General features: G+C 44.6%; 1 protein-coding gene across 1 annotated transcript in view; it reads left to right on the forward strand.

The window, feature by feature from the left end:
- Positions 1-15,610, forward strand: part of SCAP (SREBF chaperone) — a 65,019-nt gene that overhangs the window by 32,854 nt on the left and 16,555 nt on the right. The window contains exons 4-10 of the mRNA XM_074901047.1: positions 142-299; positions 4,004-4,224; positions 5,811-5,916; positions 6,887-7,059; positions 7,746-7,872; positions 12,620-12,732; positions 13,621-13,715. Of these exons, the coding sequence (XP_074757148.1) occupies positions 142-299; positions 4,004-4,224; positions 5,811-5,916; positions 6,887-7,059; positions 7,746-7,872; positions 12,620-12,732; positions 13,621-13,715 (993 nt within the window). The remainder of the gene's footprint in view (positions 1-141; positions 300-4,003; positions 4,225-5,810; positions 5,917-6,886; positions 7,060-7,745; positions 7,873-12,619; positions 12,733-13,620; positions 13,716-15,610) is intronic.

Below are 15,610 nucleotides of genomic sequence, written 5' to 3' on the forward strand. Positions count from 1 at the left end.
TCATGTTTCACCTCTAATTTGGGAAAGGAAAATATAGTCTGGCAAACCCCTTCCTGAAAGGTTGCCAAGCTGTGGTCTAATTCTGCTGAGCAGCTTCCCACTCAGCGTGTGTTTTCATTCTCCCTCTGGTTTGCCCCACAGTACGTTGGTGCTCCTGTGGCCTACATTCAGCAGATCTTTGTGAAAGCTACTGTCTCCCCATGGCAGAAGAACTTCCTTGCTGTTGATGTGTTTCGTTCACCTCTCTCCCGCGTCTTCCAGCTAGTGGAGGAGATTAGAAACCATGCCCTGAGAGACAGGTAATTACTGTTCGTTAAAGTTTGTGTAGCAGGCAGACTGACCCACTGTTGTACACACCCATCTTCTAAATCGCTGCTTTGTAAGTCTGATGATTAACTTTGAATTTGTAAGATTCTCAAAACTGAAAGAAAATGAGCGATCACTGCTGACAAGTGACCATCCTACACGTAGAGCAGTTTAGTTTTTGTGCTAGTGAACTTGTCTGTCCTCTAGTCACTGACAGTTGTCAGGAACCTCTCAGTCAGTCCTAGGCAGCAAGGTGTGGAAGGGGCCTCCAAGGTTATACCTGTTACAGCAGACTTCAGCGTCATATAATCCCTTCATAAGCATGCAAGCTTCATATGAAAGCAAGTTCATTTGACCCCACCATGCCTATTGTGAAGCTCTTCTAGAATTTCACGTGGTCAGGAACCTTCTCCTTTAGGAGACTTTCCAGTTTGGCTATATCCACTTTATACCTGCTTGGTTTTGTCCTGGCACAGTCTTTGTGCAAACATAGCTTTCCTCTGCTTCCAGATATTTACAGGCAGAACTCACTCCCTACCCCAAATCCTTGTTTGTTAAGCTAAACATACGAAACTCTTGGCTGACTCTGGTATTCAGTTTGTCATCCTGGTTGCTCCTCTTGGCCCTGTTGTTAGTGTATCATTCCTGAACATGGGAGATTAGAACAGTATTCTGAAAGAAGTCTCATTGGTGTGTTATTTTCCATAGAAATGCCTCTCCTGAAATATAGTGAGATTGCGGGTCCCTTTTTCATGGCCAGTCACATAACTTTACACATTATGAAGTGATTGATTAACGTCTCCGTGTCCCTCTCTGTCACTGCCAGCTGATGAGCTCCCGTCTTATAGCAGAAACTCTTTTTAGTCCCCAGGTGCACGGTCTTGCGCTTTGTACTCTTAACAGAAAGGGGATTAAACTTATTCCAGCCCTTGCATCATCCATTTCAGATATTCTGTTCCTTTTCTATATTAAGAGTGTTTCTTTATTTTGTGTCGTTGGCTGATGTCCTTATATCTCATTCCAAGGTTATTAATAAAAATACATCATAATCCTGGTTTTCTGAACTGTCAGTGAGAAATTTCACTTTGTTTTCCTCAGTACTGGTGGTTCCACTTTCAGCAGCTCCATGACCATTCTCCTGTTAACCTATTTCTTTTACCGCTTCACAGTTTTTGTGCTAATTTTTGTGTCTTTCTTGTGAATTAAAGCATTTTCTGTGCATCAAAAGCTTTACTGGGGCCCAAGTAGATGAGATCTGCTGTGCTTTCCCCATCCAGGAAGTCAAGCATTTTAGAAAAAAAGAGACTAGTTTGGCATACTGTCTCTGTGTAAAACAAGAGTGCATTTGATACACATTAACTTGTGTCAATTTACTTTTTTTTTTTTTTTTGAAAATTAAGTTTTCCTTCAAATTCTAAGATTTCATCTGTAGTCAAGTTCTTGGCTGGGTTTACTTTCTAAGGACAGAAATGCTTCCCTATTTGTCTGTGTTCAGTGAGAACAATGATGCTGAGAACAGGCCGGGTGTGGTGAAAAATGAGATTAGAGTCTTTGATCATCTCCTAGCTTTTCAGCCAGGAGCTGTCTTCATTTTTTTGTCCTCTAGCTCACACAGGTAGGGAAGATTTACTGCTTGTTCATACTTCCTTGACACATCCTTCTTTGCTTCATTTTTGCGAGTGTCCACCTTACTACTCCTACTTGGTGATTTGTCCTTTTTTTTTTTTTTTTTTAAAGCCATTCTGTGCAAGCTAGCTGCCTGCTCTCTCTGTGGTCATTTTTTTAGAAATGCCATTATGCTGTCAAATATGGAGCTCTTTCCTACCAGCTCACAAATCCTTGACACTGACATTCATCATGTGTTTTCAGTTCATCTCCTTTATCATATGTGTAACTTTAGATAGTAATTTGTTTATAGTTGCCAGTTACAAGTTAGAGACAGCTTGCTCCCAGGACATGTGTTGTCTTCTCATTATCTCCCCTTGGTGTTGCCCTTGATGAACAGTTGTGCAACATGGAAGCAAAATTAAACTTAGATGGCCACCCGAAGAAAAAGACTTAAGCACTTAGACCTAAACCTTGGGATAAGGGCTCCTGTTTTGGTGATGGACTCAGATATTTCAGGAAATACCTAACTCTGAGATAAATTCTGAAATATCTCAGGTCATTATGAAGTTCCTTATTGTCAGTTGCCTTTGTCAGTATCAAAGTTGAATGCAGCTGATTTTCTGAATATGAAAAAAGGCATTCTTTTTGCACTAATATACAGAAGGAGCTGAAGATTATTGACAACTGGATAGGAATCACAAGGTGTTTATATTTTCATCAGCTGTGAGCTTGCTGAAACTGTTGGGCCGGTCATCATCTGTAAAAAAAGTCAGAAGCGACCTGAAATTTGTAGTTTGCTCCAGTTCGTGTTTTTTGGTGTCACTGGCACTGGTAGGGACATCAGCTGTGTTCATTTGCTTCACAAATAAGAATGCCTTATCAGCAGTTATCACTGTTGGGTTTCAGAGTTTGCTAAAGCTGAAATACAAAACAATAATCAACTTATTCTTCCTGGAGCTATTATCAGAGGCATCACTGCATCAGTTCCTTTGAATTATCTTTCAGAAAGCTTTTGTTCCAATAAACACGGTATTTTCGAGCGTATTTTCTAGTATTTTCTTTTGCTAGCTGTGACTTTTCTAGGCATCTTGCCATTTAGTGAAGGAAGTCTCCACAAATCATCATTGGTTGCTTTCCATGTTTGCTCTTTGTGATCATTGTAGAAAAAAAACTCTAGAGAAGTTATTTTACAACGGGACCCTAACTGACTTGTCTTCTGGAGCCACCTTCTCTGTAATCTGTGAGGCTGGAGCCAGGGAAAACTGAACTCTTGTGTCATAAATTAGCCTTTGTTAAATATACCCTTCCTGTGCAAATCCCACCAGTTGCCTGTAGTGTGCCGAGGAAGCATTCTCTTCTGGACCAGCAGCTCTTCCTTGTCCAGCCAAAGACTGTGCTGACAGGTTTTGTCACTAAGCCTTCACAGCCAGATCCTGTTCTAAGCCCAAGTTGACTCCTGCTTGAATTACTGGTTGATAAGAATCATGGAATTGCGTTCAAATGAAGTTTGAGGACAAACACAAGTTCCATTTCATACCAGTTACAACTCTATTAATTTCTGAACCTGTAAGGCATTTTCTTTTCCATACAGTGCAGAGGAATTCTGGAAACATTTTGCACAGTTTCAGATATTGAGTCCTTTGTACATTTTTTGAGCACTCTGTACACTTTAAATAATCCACTTCAGGAAGGCTAATAAAGATTCCTGTAAAATGTCCCATTGCATGTGTGGAAAGAAGTATGCAGAGGAGTTTAAGGTCTTTAAAGAAGAATTCCAGGGAGGTAGTTTCTGTGTAGATTGGAGGCATCTTAAATGTGGAACTGAAAGTTGTGGCACCTAGGACGGGTGAAGAGTGAAAGCCGTGTGGACAGACAGTACACAGAGAAGTGATAATGGGGTTCTGGAGCCTGTACACATGTTACAGTGAGATCCTGGTCTGTGGCCCGAGGTTCTTGATCCTTAATTATGAAGAACAAGAGCAGTGAGGTGGTGATGCAGGTCCTTGGGGTATTCATCCCAGCAGCTCTGCCTGTTGTTTGTGAGAGTTGCAGCACAGACGGCAGCGTCTAACCTTTGTTTGCGTTTCAGTTCTGGTGTCAAAAGCTTGGAGGAAGTTTGCCTTCAGGTAACAGATCTTCTGCCTGGCCTCAAGAAGCTGCGGAATCTGCTCCCCGAACACGGCTGTCTGTTACTGTCTCCAGGGAACTTCTGGCAGAACGACCGGGAGCGATTTAACGCTGACCCAGATATCATCAAAACCATCCACCAGCATGAACCAAAGACGTTACAGACATCAGCTACTCTCAAAGGTAAAATGCTGAAACGTCGGAGAAGTTCTGAGAAATGCCTACAGCTTTGCATCTCTAATTTGTCCTCAGTATCTCCCAACATCTAGATTGACAATACTACCGAATTGGGTGGCATTTTGTTACTCACAGCATCTGAAATGAAGCTGCCAAATATATGTCATCTCTCATTTTGCATTTGTATTTGAACTCAGTTCTGTATTTGTGGAAAGTCAGCCACTCAGTCAGACTCCTTTCTGTAGGTGTAAAAATAGCAGGTAACTTGTCTAAGGCTTTTTTGTTCCTTTTACTCTCCGTATGCTCTAGCTTATCTTTCTCCCTCACACTATTGTCTGTCACGCTCAAAGACTGTTTCATTGTCATGGATAAATGAACATTCATCCTGCTTCCTCTTGTGCATTCACTGATGGCTGCTTGCATATGCCCCGGGTTGATGCTGGATATCATAAAAGTATTTTTCTCTCTTAATTAAAATAAGTCCGACCATGCCTGGGATCATACTGTTTGGTGGCTCCATAAGGCCAGAGAAAATGCTGTTCTCTGATTTTAAAGGAACGTTGTAGGTGTCAGGAAGCCTATAATATGACATGTCTGAAAAGAGGTTTTGTAACCCTAAAGTAAGTTTGTTTTAAAGGTTATTTTTTGAGCACCCAGAGTGTGTGCACACTGTGGTTTGGAGCACGTGGAGCCTCTCTTTGAGCGCTCATTCACAAAAGAGATAGAGGTCCACGCTATCCTGGGAATTCCTGAGAACAGTGCCTGTGTTCATCATGATGCATAAAGTCTTGCATTTTAGCACAGAAGATTAACAGAAGAGACATTAAATAGTCCTTTGAAATGCAAAGTTTTCCTGGAACTGTGCAAATCGCACACCGACATGCAACAGAAACAAGTGTCCCAAGGATTTTTTTGACTGCATCCTTAAAGATAATGCCCATCTCCTGTGCTGAAGGACAAACTGGGTGCCCACTTGACATGCCTGTACACTAAGGCACAGAGCATGGGGAGCAAACGGGAGGAATTAGAGGTGTGTGCAGTTTGGAGGGCTACAACCTCATCCAGCTCACATGTCCTGGGGTGCTGCTGGGGGTAAACACAGGCTCTTCTGAAGGACAGGCTGGGGTGAGGGGGAGCTGTCCTTTGTGTGAGCGAGCAGAGCGAATGCTTGGAGCTTTACTTAGGAACGAGTGATGAGCTAGTTGAGAGCTTACGGGTCAGGATTAGAGGGCAGACCTTGTCTGCTGCAGACGGCCTGCTCAGGAAGAGGATGATGAGGATAGACAGCTTCCCACAGGAAGGAGGGTTTTTCTTGTGTTTAAAGGGATTCATTTCCCATATTTTAATTTGTGCCAGTCGCCTCTTGTCCTGTCACTGGGCACCACTGAGAAGAGCTGTTCCATCTTTACTGCCCTGCATCAGGTATTTATTTATCTACACTGATAAGGTCTCACCAGAGCACCGAGAAAGTGCTTCCTGTATGAAGAGTAGTTCTCATTCAGCATTCTTACAAGGAACGCCTCTTGTAGTGCATCTTTTTTTTGTTTATTTTGTTGTTATCCTGATGTTTCTTTCATCCTGTGTTTTTGCAGATCTGTTGTTTGGACTCCCTGGGAAGTACAGCGGGGTGAACCTCTATAATAGGAAGCGGGTGGTATCATACACTGTCACGCTGGGTCTCCAGCGATATGACTCCAGGTAAAGGAGCTTTAGCTGTACTATTTCTGTGTTAGGGATCCCTTGTTCAACTCTTGGCAAGCTTGCTGTTTGTTTCTTCTACTCTGATTGTTGTTATTTTTTTCTTTCCTCTCCGTTTTCTTGTGTTTTGGAGTATTTTAGGATCTTCTGAACGTGCTGTAGAAAAACAGGGTACTGTTTTGGGGAGAAAACTTGCTGTGTTTTAAGGAAATAAAATACTACCAGTTCTCAGTTTCTCTTCAAAAAATATATATAGTACTTAAAGCTGCCAGTGGGAGTTCCTCTGATGATGGCTTCATCTGCACACAGAGCTGTCGTGGTTGCAGCCAAGGCCCAGTAGGTCTGTTTTGACCCAGTTCTTGGTACACAGAGTGCTTTGCTTTCCAGTAAGCTCTAATTCAGCTGATACCAACTGTGAAACCCCTTCGGCACTGTTGGCAAAGCTGGCTTGGACTGAGTGGATCTGAGGACTAAGCACTCTGCTCAGTGCTGCGCAGAATTCCCCCAGGATTGCCTGGGACAGAATTGGCAGCACAGTAGCTGAACTTGCTCTGCTGCCGCCCATGCAAGAACCCTTCAGCTTCAAGGAGTGTCACGTAGCACCTTTCATCAGCCACGCTTGGGTAAAATTCAGGGGTTGTTTCAGACAGCAGCATGTGGTGTCTCCCCTGGGCCAAGATTTTGGATGATGAGCCCCTACTGTAAATAGTTTTGCTGAGTCTTCAGAGCTGTCTTAGAATCTTCATAGAAATCAAGGTCTGTGAGATTGCCACAGTACAGATGTGACAAATGTAGTTTGGGCCACAGAGGAACAGACTTAGGAGTCAGACCTAGAGAGAACTGTGCTTTGTAAGTCTGTGTGAATCTATGGAGCTTCTTCCTGCTTGATCTATACTCACTGCACTCCTCCTTGGATTTGTGTGCTGGGGACAGTGTAGATGACATTCCTCCTCCTTGCTTTCCACCTCAGGTTCCTCAGCAGCCTCCGCTCTCGCCTTAAGCTCCTCCATCCCAGCCCCAACTGCACGCTGCGGGAGGAGAACATCGTTCACGTCCACTTCAAGGAAGAGATTGGCATTGCTGAGCTGATACCCCTCGTCACCACCTACATCATACTCTTCGCTTACATCTACTTCTCCACACGTAGGTTTGTGGGGTGGAGAGCCTTGAGGGGAGGGCAAGTTAATAAGCCACCTGTACACCTGCCAGCTGAATATTAAAGGGATCAGTGGTGCAGTGCCCTTTCCCTGGCTACAGATAAGAAAGACTCCTATCCGTAGCACTGCAGTTCCCTCCTGTTTCAGCACAAAAGGTGGTGCTGAAATTTCACCCTGAACTGTGGTGTAGAGAATTAGTAGTCCCATTTATCCGATTTCTGCTAATTTTTCCCTCTTAGCCAGCATGGTGTTATACCTTGTGATATCTTCTGAGATGTTTTCTGCCTTAGGCAGCTTTAAATGCCATAGTAATGAGATTTTTTTCCAGTTTAGAGAGACCAATTTGTTGTCAGACAGATCAAATGCACGTTCTGAGATGGTGGGTTTAGACCTTACTAGCCACATCTAAGTTCCTTTTTTCACGCCTCAACTAGTTTGAGCTACAAGCCATAGTGTTATCCTCTGTCCCACCCCTTTGACAGTACCTCTTATGTACTGGGAGGGACTGGGAGCTGCATTTTAGACACTGAGACTGAACTACCATCACTTCTGGACCGCAGAGCATTAAGCTACCTGCTGAAATCAGTCACGATGAGGGTCCCTTCTTGATTTTGTATTAATAATGTCATTTTCTTCTGCTTGGTAACAGAGACTTTGCATTGTGTTTTTCAGGGAAGATTGACATGGTGAAATCAAAGTGGGGTCTGGCGCTGGCAGCGGTCGTGACGGTGCTCAGCTCTCTGCTCATGTCTGTTGGGCTGTGCACACTGTTTGGTTTGACGCCTACTCTTAATGGAGGGTACGTTTCCAGCACTGAACCTCTTCCCAAAGAAGGGGAGATGGAGGTGAAATCATTTGAAAACAGCTGTTAAATGCTTAATCTTTAAGATCTGGTGTTTTTCAGATAAGCTTATATGATATTCTTTTACACACTGCTGTGCAAAATTATCATCAGATGCTCTCCTGGGCTGCAGGGCCATGTGTTTCTCTGCTGGCCAACAACTAGACCTGCCTGGGTCCCAGTTGTCCTGGAGATGTCTTATTGCTTGACAGTTGGCTCTTTCTGCCTAAAGCAGAAGGAATTGTTGGGACATCTTACTCAAAACTTGATTTCCTGGCAGCTAAGTAGGCTCTCACATACCTTTCTCCTGCAGTGACTTGGTACCTTTTCTCTGGCTGACAGAGGCTCATTACATTTTACTCAGAAAAATCTTTCAAGGTGGCAGAACTGGCCTGTGATACTTGTGCCTGGGAGACTACCTGGGTGACTTTGTGCCCACCACTGGTACTTGTAGGCTCTTGTTTTAACTGGGGTTCCTGTGCATGTCGGAGTTGATGTTTGGGACTTTTGTTGTTGTGTCAAGCTGGAAACCCCTGAGAAAGCTCTAACTGGCACCTCACCTACCTGCATTCTGCACACTGTTCATTTCTCATTAATTAAAGATCAGTTCAGAATATTTCTATTGATTTTTTTCCAATCCCTTTCCCAAGTAGTTAAGGAAACAGCCATAATTTTTCTTCCCATCTGCTCCTCGCAGCTATACACTGCAGGAGCAAGGAAAAGTCTGAGCCGTGAGGGAGACTCCTGAATGCTGATGATAGTTTACCAGGAGCCAGACCTAGTTGGAGAAATTCCTCTCCCAGGAGCCTAAAAGAGCTATGAATAATTGACTTCAGAAGATGAAATATTTGTTGTTTCTGGTTTTACTGCTGCGGTGCCTCAGAACCTTAATTATGGATCAAGAACACGTTATTCTGTGAGCTGTACAAATAGATCAGATAGTATTCACTGGGAGTTTATCATTTTAGTGCAAGAAAAAAGGCAGTATCTGAATGAAGATATATGGGAGGAATCCAAGGGAACAGTTTTGGTTCATGCAATGACCAAGGTCTTCGTATCCTATAAGCCTTACTGTTGTCACACAGAAGGGCTAAGATAATCTAGTTATTCCTCCTACAGGATAGAAAGAGTTAATTTAGTCCTTATTTCTAAAATAGCTTTCCAGCAAAATTTCTTTGCTTTAAAATGATTGCATGGGCAGTTTCCTTCAGGAAAGAACATAATTCTTGCAATACTATATAAATTATGTCTAATTAGATGGAAGACCCTTGGATTCTGTGGTGATGAGGTCTCATGACACTGAGGGTTTTTTTTTTTTACTTTTGTGAGTGACCTTTTCCTGTTTCCCCAGTGTCTGCCAGAGCACTTTCCCTCCAGTCTGTCTGGGGACAGAGTGTTCTTGGTGTGTCATATACCAGTGGCAACGTGCTAGGATTTGGCCAGCTTAAGGTGTGGAGTCTGTTTAAACTTTGCTCTGGCTTTTTTATCTGTTTTTATAGCGGAGCCTTCCAGGTGTGGGTCTGTTTGTTTTTAATGGTACCTGTATTTATGATAAGCCTTTTTCCCTCACTGGTTTTTGTCAGGCATTAAAATAAAGCTTGTTGCTTAGAGATCAGTGTTTGCTTGTTACAGATATTATATATAAACTGGACCTTAATAATTATCAATCAACTTTTATAATGAAGTAAAATGATTATAGGTGAGGTAGGCATTAATCTTGTTTTCCAGAAGAGAAAACTAAATGGAAATAGCTGACATGATCTGTGCAGGATTTAAGAAATAATAAACAGTGAAGGTGAGGAGAACACCTGGAGTTCACTGGAAGTGGGATTCCAGTGTGCTGGTGGACTGGGAGAGTCTCTAGATGAGTCCAGGCCACAAGCCACCAACCCACAAGTTGGCATCTCAGCGAGGTTAGAGGAATCACAGTCTGAAATGATTAACTGCTGCTTCTTGTTGCCTGTAAAAAAAGACCTAAACTAGCTCAAATGTGAACATTTGCATTTTAGATAGGAGAGGCTGATGTGATAATAGATTCTTAAATCTTTCAAACATTTTAGATAAGCCAGAGGTTGTCTCTGCTCACAAGTATATATGGAGTCAGAGAGGATCTGTTTTCTTTATGAGTTAACAGTGGTGTTTCTGTTGGCTCTGGGGTGCTGGATCATGCTGTGATGCAGCACCTTCTGTCATCAAAGTGGTAGGTGAAGTGTAAATGTTTCAGTAGATGGACATGATACGGCATCTTCCCTTCCTCTTCCTCTTGTAAGCTCTTTCTCAGTGCTTGGCACTGTCAGAAAATATAACAAGGATCTTTTGCCATCTGCCTCACCCTGAGTGGGGACAAGTGAACTTAGGTTTTGGAGTTACAGGGCATGAGCAGCTTGTGTTTGTCCTGCACAGTCACATTACTCTTTGAGAAAAGCTAATACCTTGTTGCTTTGAAACTGCTGGTCATTTAATAAGGAAACTGCTGACTCTTCAAGGACTATTGATACTCATAACCTGGCTCTATTAGTTAATTAGCCTCTGCAGTAGAAGCTATGGTTTAAGTAGGACATAGTTGATGAGAGAGTTATGGGTTTTCTTTTCCGTATTTGCACTGCCTTCTGAAGACTTACTGCAGCTTCTCTGGAGATGGCACTAGACCCCCTGCCTGTCTTGCAGGGCTGTGCATACAGACAGGACTCTGCAAGAGCATGCCCCTGCAGATAGCATGCTCTGCAGGATGGTGCTGTGCTGTGCTGGGCACCAGAACTGTCCCTCGTGTTCATTGCATTCTCTTTGTTTAGAGATTTCTGTCCCTGAGGATTACAGCTTTTCTTGCATCTGTCTCCCATCTTAGGAGGAGTGACACAGGTTATGAACCTGCTTTAGATAATCCCAGAATCCTCTGGGTTGGAAAAGCCCTTGAAGCTCCTCCAGCCCAACCATGAACCTCACCCTGACCGTTCCCAACTCCACCAGATCCCTCAGCGCTGGCTCAGCCCGACTCTTCAACCCCTCCAGGGATGGGGACTCCCCCCCTGCCCTGGGCAGCCCATTCCAATGCCCAACAGCCCCTTCTGCACAGAAATCCTTCCTAAGAGTCAGTCTAAAAGGCAGGACCGTGTTGTACTTGCCAGATTTTTGGATTCTTTGATATTAAGAGGAAGTTGCCCACGAGAGGCTTATATATATATTTTTTTTTTTTCACTTGCTATGGAAATTCACTGCCTGCACAGCTTTTAGACAGGAGGTGAAGCAACAAATGCGTTGCACAATTGCTAGAACTAAAATTTGGTTAAGATACCTGGAGAAGGGTGTGTGGAGGTTGGGGTTTTTTTGGCTTTTTTGTAGCCTTGCTTTCAGTGGAGCTCTTGCTGTTTCCGCTTGCCATTCGTTCAAGGAATCCATTGGAATGAAGCTGCTGAGTTAGCAGTGATTCCAGACATATTTTTCCTCAGCTGAGGTTGTAAGGCACAGGCTGCTGGCAAATGTGTGCAAATGCAATTGAAGCCCGTGTCAGATGGCTGTAGGCTATTGAAACCAGCATTTGGGAAGGGGATGCCTGGGGTTGTGGCAGGTACTGACAGAAAGCAGGAGGTGTTCTTCTGAAACCCTGTTGTTTACCTGTCTTGGCTGTTAGTGATGTGCCAAGGGACGCGTGTGTGTGCACACACACACACATTCTCCTTGTTGGATCTGCACGTACCAGCACGGCACAAATCCATTACCCTCCACAGTGAAAAACTTCAGTATTTTTGCTTAAGTTTAGCTGGAGGGAAATGAAGAGATTTGCTATCTGCTGTGTTCTGGCACAGAAGAGCTCTTTCTATGTGATCTGGGCCACAAGTAGTTCATAGAGAAAAAAATGTAGGGATGGAAAGAGGAGTTGAATGAAGTCATGGTGCTGACTGTGGGTAGTTACTTTTCTGTGTGCATATATTCTGAAGGAGAAACCCATTTCAGTGTGTTTTCATGACTTCTGGGTAGAAACTATCCCTGGCTGGATTTAGTATTTTTCTGTACAAAGCACATTTCTCAGTTCTCAGTCTTCTGACCTACCTGGTGTGCTGGAGAACAGAGCTGCATGCATGTTAATTGGTCTTCTCCCAGCAGAGAAGTCCCTTCGTGTGTCCCCTTCCCTGCCCGAGACTGCTTACAGCAGCCACAAGGTCTGGGAGCTTTTGCCCATGGGGTGTCTGAGCCAGGCACTGCCTGTGCTCTTCACTTGAGAGTTTTCCTTTGAAAGTTTTCTTTAATGTAATGCTTAGCTGTGATTAATCAGGGTTTTTCACTGCTGGTGGTGGGACATGTTCCCTACCCTCTTTTTGTAATGCTGCCTTGCTGACTCATTATTACTGAGTCTATTGCAGTGGTGTTCAAAGTCCGTCTTTTTGGTTTGCACATCTTTGTACTAAATGCTGGAGAGACTCTCCGAGGGACACCGTCCCAACCATAGGAAGCATTAAGACTAATGTAGTGGTAGTCTACAGTGGCTACTTTCCAGAAAATTGTGCAGCTTTGCAAAAATGTTAATATCTGTCCAAAGCAGATGAAATATAGAGCCCTTACCTCATCACAGAGTAATATTGTATGAGAAGGGAAGAGCACTGGGTAGCATTTCCTCACCTTGACTCTAGGATGTATGTTTGCTGCGTAACTTCCTTCCCTTCTTTTCCACCAAGGATCTCATTCTCAGTTCTGGTTTTCTTTCCTCTAGAGAGATATTTCCATACTTGGTTGTAGTGATTGGCCTAGAGAACGTGTTGGTTCTCACCAAGTCAGTTGTCTCTACGCCTGTTGACCTGGAAGTGAAGCTACGCATTGCCCAAGGTATGCAGCCTCTCTGGAAAACTGTTCAGAGAGAGAAAATTAGGGGAACCCAAAGACTGGGAGATGGGAATGATCTTAATTCTGCTCTGTGAAGGAAACAAGGACCGTGTGTGTTGAATGTGAATTGTATTCTATTAGTCTTTTTGTAATGTTTTTGTTGATCCCAAGAACTAATATAAGCCTGTAACTCTAAGCACTGCTTTTTAAGATTGTTGACTGAAGCTAAACAAGTTTTAAAAAGTGTTAGTAAGCGAGAGCTTTATCTCCTGGTATAGATAGTTAGCACCTTGACCTCTCACGTCATGGATATCGTTAAGTGCAGTCCGCAGGTCCTATGAAGTTCTGCTGAGTCTGGGACAAAATTATCATCTTTATTTCAATACACTGTATCTGCATAAGGATTTGAGTGTGCCCAAACCATGGGTAAATGGAGTTTGCAAACTTAAAAGGTGTTTCTAAACATCAGGGAAGAGAGATTCTAGAGTGATGTCTGGAAAATCTACCTACTTTTAAAAATACAAGTGGTTTGTATCCTAGATCGAAAACAGGACTCAAAAACTCAGTGGTGCTTCACACTTGTGGATCCCTGTATTGCCCTGTGCAGCACCCTACAACTGCTTAAATCAGGACAGTTTTGTGAGCTGAGAGAGTCGTCCTGAGCTCCCTTTGTAGTTAATGATAATTCTGCTATTAAAGACATTGGGAATCTACAGCCCAATTCTTTGACTTTGATATTCAGAATAGGTCAGATGAATTTTAGTCTGAAAGTGCCTTTTTTTGCCTGTAGACAATTTTAAAGAAGAAAAATTCAGTTCCTTTTTGCTATGCTCACATCTGTCCACTAGTGAACAGTCTCCTTTTACCTTTCTTTGCATGTTCTTTCTCCAGGCTTGAGCAATGAGAGCTGGTCGATTATGAAGAACATGGCAACAGAGCTCGGGATCATCTTGATCGGGTATTTCACCCTTGTCCCAGCCATCCAGGTGAGCGTGGCTGATCGGTTGGAGTTTGCAGGACAGAGGCTCGTAGGCACTGCAGGAATGCAGCATGCAGTGTTCTGCTCCCCTCTCTGGCTGATGGGATTAAGTCTGTTAGTGAGAAATGTGCACATCTGCACAATGTGGATCCTTCCAGGAGCTAGCCTTCGGGCCAGCAGCTGTGCCTGGGTGCCCAGAGTGGGGCCAGAGGGGGCCACAAAGATGCTGGGGGGGCTGGAGCACCCCCCTGTGAGGACAGGCTGAGAGAGTTGGGGGGTTCAGCTGGAGAAGAGAAGGCTCCGGGGAGACCTTAGCGTGGCATTCAGTTCTTAAAGGGGGCTACAGGAAAGCTGGGGAGGGACACTTTATCACGGACTGTAAGGATAGGACAAGGAGTCATAGTTTTAAACTGAAAGAGGGGAGATTTAGATTAGATAGAAGGAAGAAATTCTTTCTTGTGAGGGTGGTGAGGCCCTGGCACAGGTTGCCCAGAGCAGCTGTGGCTGCCCCCTCCCTGGAAGTGTTCCAGGCCAGGTTGGACGGGGCTTTGGGCAACCTGGGCTAGTGGAAGGTGGCCCTGCCTGGGGCAGGGGGGTTGGAATTGGGTGATCCTTAAGGTCCCTCCCAGCCCAAACCAGTCTGATCCCATGATTCTGTGATTCAGTTCATCCCGTAGTTGGCCCTAGATACTTGCTCTCCCCAGGTGCCTTTACACAACCCCCCCTACACTCCCCCCCACACACGTGGGTCTCTCAGTCACCTCCCAGCCCCTCAGTCCCTCTGGCAGTTGGCCTGGAGCCCCTGGTCCATCTGGTACCCAGCTCCTCCAGCTCTCTGGCTCAGGGACACCCACAAACCTGGCTCCCAAGCCATCACCCTGCTCACCAGCTGCCTGGCTCAGTAGTCACTAGTGATCGCACACTGACAGGGACACTCTGACACGCTCCAGTGGCTGGTGACCCAGACACATGGGCTCCTGTGCCCCGTGGGCTCTGTTCCAGTTGCTGGTGCTTAGACCCTCGCTCCAGCTGCCGACACCACGGACACAGGGGGTCCTGCAGGACACGTGGGTTTGGAGAGACTCTCACTGATCCATGGTGATGGCTGTCACACCCCACGGGGCTGCTCCCTTTGCTGTGGCAGCCCCAGGAGGAGCCAGGGCAGGGGCTCATTTCCCTCCTGACTCCATCCATGCTCCTTGTGTTTGTGAAAACAAGCTTCCTGTCACAGAATTTAACACTGCCCAGTGTCTTCGCTGTGGGGATGTCTTTATTCCAACCTTGAAGTGCCTTTTTGTGAGCTTATAAATGTACGGAAGGAAAAAACAAAACCCTACCACACAATATTTGCTTTCAGAATTCAAGTGAACCGTCTGTTTGGGGCTCTTTCACCAGATTCACAAATCTGCAGGTTTTTACAACCACAGATGTCACTGTTCCATGAGTGGGTAAACTGAAAGTTCAAGGTAGAATGATTTGTCAGGGGTTGTGTCGTTGGGTCTGCATTGCACTGAAAATAGCACCAAGGTCTTCTCTGCCTGGCAGTGTTACTTTCTCTGCTGCACCTTTGCAGGACCCTCCTTGCTGAGTTGTATCAGGAATCTGACACCATTTGATTTCTGATCCTTGACCAAGTAGGGCTTGTTCCTGGTGAGCTACATGAACAGAAGTATGGCCTAGGTAAATCCTCATCACCGATTCCGTAGCAGCCACATTTCAGGGAGGTGGTGGCTCGTTGTCTCTGGGAATTTCTAGCGGGTGCAGTGAGCAAGCAAAGGCAGGAGCACCCCAGCATCTACGTGAGGCTACTCCAGGCCCTTGCCAGTCATACATGACCTGTGTGAAGAGGTTGTGTATATCCTTGCTTTAACATCGGGGACTCACCAGTAGAGACGGCAGATT

The sequence above is a fragment of the Athene noctua genome, chromosome 2, assembly GCF_965140245.1.
Source record: "Athene noctua chromosome 2, bAthNoc1.hap1.1, whole genome shotgun sequence".
Classification (NCBI taxonomy): domain Eukaryota; kingdom Metazoa; phylum Chordata; class Aves; order Strigiformes; family Strigidae; genus Athene; species Athene noctua.